We start from the raw sequence: 6,525 nt of genomic DNA, 5'->3' as shown, positions 1-6,525 counted from the left end.
CCTACCTAAGTCCAACACGGAGGCTGAAGCACACAGACCCAGGGAAGACCAGAATAATCACCCTCCCGTCGCTGAAAGGAGGGCTCAGCGAGGGCCACCCCTAAGCGCAGAGGGCGCAAGCGCAGAAGGGCGCTGAGCGCGGAGGGCGGAAGCGCAGACCGACGCTGAGCGCGGAGGGCGCAAGCGCAGATCGACGCTGAGTGCGGAGGGCGCATGCGCGGCCTTACAGACGTTGCTTCCGGCTGGCGGAGGAGGGGATTGCGGTGCTGGGGGGTGGACCCGGGGTCGCGACCTCGCCCACCTTCCCGGTTCGGCGACTTCGACCCCACCCCTGCCCGGGTCGTGCCCCCAACCCGAGCCTACCCGTATGGCCCGGCACGTGTTCCTGACTGGGCCCCCAGGTAATCTTGCCCGTGTCCGCACAGTCCACGAGGCCGAGGGGTGGGCGTGGCGGGCGCGTGGGGTTGCGGCAGCCGGTGCTCTCCGCCTCTAAAATTCCGGATGTTAAGTTACAGGCTTGGTGGTCAGAAGCCTGCGGAAAATGTGATTGAGTCCATAAGGTAAATGAAATGAAGCCAACTTCAGGAGGGCGAGACCAGCTTGTTATGGAGTGGCACCTGGGCTTCCGTATTAAGGTGTTAAGTAGGATCAAAGGCAGTTGTATTACTATCCCTGGTAGCTCAGACGGTAAAGAATTCGCCTGCAATGTGGGACACCCGGGTTCGAGCCCTGGGTTGGGAAGATCCCCTGGCGGAGGGCATGGCAACGCATTCCAGTATGGCAACCCATTCCAGTATTTTTGCCTGGAGAATCCCATGGACAGAGGAGCCTGGTGGGCTACAGTCCGTGGGGTCGCAAAGAGTAGGACTGGACTGAGCGACTAACACTCTGAAGTTGTGATGTGCACAGGCCATATTTCAGGATCTCTGCTACCACCACCCCCGAAGGTGTCTGATTTCTGTCGTCACACGCGCCTGCATTTATCATGAAAGAGTGGAATTCCAGTTGAATTCCAGTTGCAGGATGGTGCAACCGTGTTCCCTATCCACATTCACTGACCGACCCCCCACCCCAATTTCCTGCATGAGTGAGGTCGCAGGTTGAGAGCCTTGGTACCCCCACACAAGGGGGCGGGGTACTGGGCACCCCCACCCAGACCCTACTTTGGTGCCTGTCTCTACTAATGGAAATCCTTCCAACCTTAGGCTGTGAAGGTCTCATCTTTGAAAGGTGGTGAAAGGGAAAGTTAAGTCGCTCAGTTGTGTCCGACTCTTTGCGACCCCATGGACTGTAACCCACCAGGCTCCTCCGTCCATGGGATTCTCCAGGCAAGGATACTGGAGTGGGTTGCCATTTCCTTCTCCAGGGGATCTTCCCCACCCAGGGATCGAACCCAGGTCTCCCGCATTGCAGGCAGATGCTTTAATCTCTGAGCCACCAGGGAAGCCCTTGAAAGGTGGTAGTGTGCGTTTAAATGAGAGACTGGTGAAACAGATAGATGCCTTTTAAGCCAAAATGCCACACATAGATAAGCCATTACTAAAAGAAGAGGCAAGAAGTTTGTGGCAGCATCAGATTAAGACAGCATCAGATAGGTTAAGAGAGAACAGCAACAAAAAAGATGGGCTTTGAGTGCAGAAAGTGATTCTTTAGCTTCTTTGCAGTTTCAGGTTAACTGTGCATTCAGATATCAACCATTGTAACCCCAGGCCTGAAATTCTCTTTCACTTTTTAAAAATGTGTATTCTTTAACTTTTAGGACCATAGGTTAACTTAATGTTGCAGATTCTGGAGTTTTATATTTATCAGGCAATGGGGGAGTGGTGAGGAGAAGGGTGTTTTGAGAAATTTCTAATATCCAGAGGTACTCCTTAATATTGTAAAGGAATGTCTTCTAAAAGTTGATTTGTCAGTCCTTTATTTGAAACTTTATTTGCAAGTTTTCTCAGCAGCCTGGCCCCAGGACATCTATGTGTTTCATAACAGAGGTGGCTTATTTTTATGATTGTACCTGCCTGAGTCCTGGAGGTGGGTGAGGACAGAGGCCAGCCAGGCCAATACTAGTTCTTCTTTCTGTTTCCTTCTTTATAAAAGTTTTATATGCATACACATGATTGAAAGACTCAGTGCTAGAGTGTAGCTTTCTTAAGCCTGGCCTTAAACCCACTAACCTTCTCTTCCTCCCAGTTTTCCCAAAGCAGTTACACTATAATTTTAATTAGCTCAGTGGTCAGTGTTGATGGTATTTTGACTGTAAAAGTAAACCACAGTAGAGCCATGGAGCCAAGAGTTATCTGTAATGTATTTTCCCTTTATGCACATTTTCCCCCCTTTGGAATTTCGTCCTGTTTTTTTCATTGACTTAGTATCTTTCTTTCACCAGCCCAGTCCCAAACTCTGCCTGCTGTCTGAATCTCTGTGTGTTCAGACATCAAGTATCTTCTCAGAGACACTCGTGTACACTCTCAGGGCCCCACTCATGTGTCCTTCGCACTTAGCAGTTTTTCCCCCACTTCCAGCTGTCCAGCCTGTGACCTATCCAGAGGGCTTTCTCTGACCCCTGGAGCCCACCTCTGCCTGCACACGGGCAGGCCTGAAGGGCCAGGGAATTCCTGCCCCCTGAAGCAGCCGTGACCCTTGACAGTTGGAAGTTGGTGGGTAAACTCCTTCCTCACTCATCACACAAGAGAACTCTGAATCCGAAGCTGTCTCCTAGGATTTCTCAGTGGGATTAAACTACCCACTGATGACTTGCTGATAATGCAGTCACCTCCCCACCAGTGTGTTATCTTCGGGTGTGGCTTCCCAAATTAAACAGCCTGCACATGAGTCTTTACTTCATGGTCCACTCTGTAGGAGAACCAGAACCAAAATAATTCTGGGGCTTTCCAACCCATTCTTTCTGAATGTGGTGTGGGCCTTTGATTTTGGGGTCTCCTTCCTATAGGTCACTTCTTAACCAGTGTAGATAGCAAATTAACTGAGATGAAAAATTTCCAGAGCTGAAGAGGGAAAAAGGGACTAGAGCCAAATGCCTCCTCTTGGTTTAAGTGTTCTCCCTAACAGATCAGACCCACGATATTCCCTTTTATTACAGCTGTTCCATTTTGTCTTTTGCATAATGTAAATAGCTTTGTTTTTTCCTTAAATTAAGAGCAATACTCACTGTAAGACCAAAAAAAAAAAAAATCTAGAAAGTTATAAAGAAGAAATTGAAAGTGCCTTGGATTTACAACATACAGAAACAAATGCTATAAATCTTTCTGTTCTTCTCGACATTTTCTTCTGGAGACACCTACATGCTTCACTTTTTTAAAATTGAGATATAGTTGATTTACAGTATCGTGTAAGTTTCATGTGTATAACAGTGAATCACAGTTTTTCAAGATTCTGTTTATAGGTATTATAAAATATTGCCTTTTTCCCTCCTGTGCTATAGAATATATCCTTGTAGCTCATTTGTTTTATACGTAGTAGTTTGTGCCTCTTAATCTCCCCCATCATACCCCTTCCCTCTCCCCACTGGTAACCACTGGTTTCTTCTCTCTGTCTGTGAGTCTGTTTCTTTTTATTACATAAAACCAGTTTGTTCTATTTTTTAGATTCCATATATAAGTGATACCACACAGTATTTGTCTTTCTCTGGCTGAATTATTTCACTAAACATAATATCGTCCAGGCCCATCCATGATGTTGCAGATGGCAAAATTTCATTTTTTTTTTTTTTTTAATAATTGAGTAGTATTTCATTGTATTGTATACCATATCTTTGTCCATTCATCTGTTGATGGAAACTTAGGTTGCTCCCATATGTTGTAAATAATGCTGCTATGAACATTTGGGGGTACATTTATCTTTTCAAAATAATGTGTTCGTTTTCTTTGGATATATACCCAGGAGTGGAATTGCTGGATCATATGATAGTTCTGTTTTTAGTTTTTTGAGGAACCTCTATACTGTTCTCCACAGAGACTGCACCAATTTACATATAACAGCATACAAGTTTCCGTTTTCTTCACGTCCTTGCCAACATTTGTTATTTGTGGTCTTTCAAAAAAAAAAGTAATGGAATACTACTGTGTATTTCTGTTGTTTCTTAACCTGCTTTTTCTCTATATATTATTTTCATATGTTGTGGTCTGTTTCCCATGCTAAGCAGTAAGCTCTTTCCATAGGTAAACAGTATTCTCTTTAATGGTTGCATGAGATTCCTATGGGTTTATGTCATTATACACATGATACCATAATTTAACAATCCCTAATGAATGAACATTAAGTTGTTTCAGAGAAGTCCCAACTTACACATCAGCAGAGGCCACTTGCCTGTGTTGAGCGGATTCTTCCTTGACTCCCCTAAAGCAGCAGTTACCGAGGGACAGGTGGGGTTACATTCCCTCCTAGTGCCATGAGCGTGGGCTGCTGTTCATGTTTCAAAGGCCGGACACCATTGTTTGTTCGTGTGAAACTTGGAGGAAGAATGAACTAAATGAGAATAACATCATATTTTATTTCAAGTAAGCTTCAAAAGCTTCTTTGGGAACCCTGATGACTCTGCTTGGGCAGCCATAGGAATAATACGACTTGCAACCCTGTTGTGTCATAATAGCTGTGTTGCAGACGTGGTTTCCCATTTTGGGGTAGTCACGATGCCACTGACTTTGTATGAGAACAAGGTTCATATGAAATAAAATCATGGTGACAGATGAAGGCCCCTGTTAAACTGTATGGTCTCTCTCAGTTGTCTGACCATGGATAAGTTGCCTATCTTCTCTGTGCTTCAGTTTCTTCTTCTGTAAAATAGGGACATGGGTGGCAACTGCTTCATAGGGTAATTGTAAAGAATTAAGCAAGAAAATGCTTAGGAGGCATGCGAGACCAGGCCCTGCCTCCACAGCGTCACTGAATAGTAGTATTAAATAGTGTTTAACTTGTAAGCACCCAAGTGTTAATCAGAGTAGTCCATTGGCTAGGCTGGGAGGAAAGGAAGGGGTCCTGGGTGGGGAGGATGAGTGTGCGGAGGCTCACAGGTTATCATCTGGGAAGAGGTTGGGGGCAAGTCAAAGGAGTACTTAGGGATACTCTAGGAGGTGATGGAGATCAAAGCAGTCAATCCTAAAGGAAATTGGTCCTGAATATTCATTGGAAGGACTAATGCTGATGCTGAAACTCCAATACCTGATGCAAAGAACTGACTCATTGGAAAAGACCCTGATGCTGGGAAAGATTGAAGGTGGAGGAGAAGGGGATGACATAGGATGAGATGCTTCGATGGTATCACCAGCTCGATGGACATGAGTTTGAGTAAACTCCGGGAGTTGGTGATGGACAGGGAAGCCTGGCGTGCTGCGGTCCATGGGGTTGCAAAGAGTTGGACACGACTGAGTGACCGAACTGAACTGAACTGAACTGAGGAGGTGATGGAAGGCATGGCCAACCTGATGGGATTGCTTTTCTGGAAAAAGTTGAAAAATTGCCATTTCTAGTAGTGTTGGAGGTATCTAAGAGTCCCATTTTGGGGAGCCATACATTGTAAGTCCAAGGAGAAATGAAGGGATGTTCCCACTGTTAAACATAGGTTCAGAGTGTCTTGAAATCCTAACTTAAAGCATCCAGCCTGTGCCTGAAGCTTGACCAGCTTTACTTTCTAGGTGGAAAAGTTTGCTCCCTCAAGAAGAGTAAACCTATGAGAAAACAAAAACTTGTCTTGTAGGATGCAAATTGCACTTGAAATTATCATCAGAAAACCACTCAGTTGGTTCTCTGATCATGTATGTGACAAAACTAATAATGTTTCAGAATTTAAAAATAAACTTCAGTATACCATTCACATTTTTATTATATTTGTTTTCTACTTGAAATTAAACGGTTTTAACATCTGGAGCAATCAAAGTTAAGTGAAGTTAATATTCATAAAAGCCTTTTGCAGCCCATTTCTCTCCTGGTTGCTATGCTCCAACAAGGCAGTGGTTCCTGATGGACTTTTTTTTTTTTCTCTAGGAGTTGGAAAAACAACACTGATCCAGAAAGCCACTGAAGTTTTAAAGTCCTCTGGCGTGCCTGTCGATGGGTTTTATACAGAAGAAGTCAGACAGGGAGGAAGAAGAATAGGGTTTGATGTTGTCACGTTGTCTGGCATCCGGGGACCTTTATCCAGAATTGGGTACTGCAGCTTCATTCCTGAAGTGTTTTTTCTTTTCTTTTCTTTTCTTTTTGACCATGCCTCATGGCATGCAGGGTCTTAGTTCCCCGACTAAGAGATCAAACCTACGCCCCCTGCATTGGAAGGGCAGAATCGTAACCCCCAGACCACCACGGGAGTCCCTCTGCGGTGGTGTTCTCCTGGGTCCAGGGCTGAGCCAGGAAGTCCTTTGTGTCTTAAAGAATCTTGAGCTTTTATGGCTTTCTTGGCATCAAAGAAAACAGAGGTTGAAGTCATCGTATGAAAAGCAAAGTTGAAAATACCATATTTCAGTGCAAACTTATTCCACTGAACAGTAAGCTCTTCTCACTTGGTACCTTGTGGCC

General features: G+C 44.9%; 1 protein-coding gene across 3 annotated transcripts in view; it reads left to right on the top strand.

The window, feature by feature from the left end:
* The first annotated feature begins 208 nt into the window (after nt 1-208).
* The window catches only part of NTPCR (nucleoside-triphosphatase, cancer-related), a 35,881-nt gene continuing 29,564 nt past the window's right edge, over nt 209-6,525 (top strand). For 2 of the 3 annotated variants that reach the window (XM_065919843.1, XM_065919841.1), the window contains exons 1-2: nt 222-401; nt 5,998-6,160. In XM_065919843.1, coding sequence (XP_065775915.1) covers nt 368-401; nt 5,998-6,160 — 197 coding nt within the window. In that variant the 5' untranslated portion in view covers nt 222-367. Of the gene's footprint in view, nt 402-5,997; nt 6,161-6,525 lie in introns of all 3 variants that reach the window. The other variant, XM_065919842.1, reaches the window with a different exon arrangement.

This window comes from Muntiacus reevesi, chromosome 2 (assembly GCF_963930625.1).
Source record: "Muntiacus reevesi chromosome 2, mMunRee1.1, whole genome shotgun sequence".
Lineage (NCBI taxonomy): Eukaryota > Metazoa > Chordata > Mammalia > Artiodactyla > Cervidae > Muntiacus > Muntiacus reevesi.
Note: the sequence above shows the minus strand (reverse complement) of the source record. Positions and strands in the feature narration are given on the sequence as shown.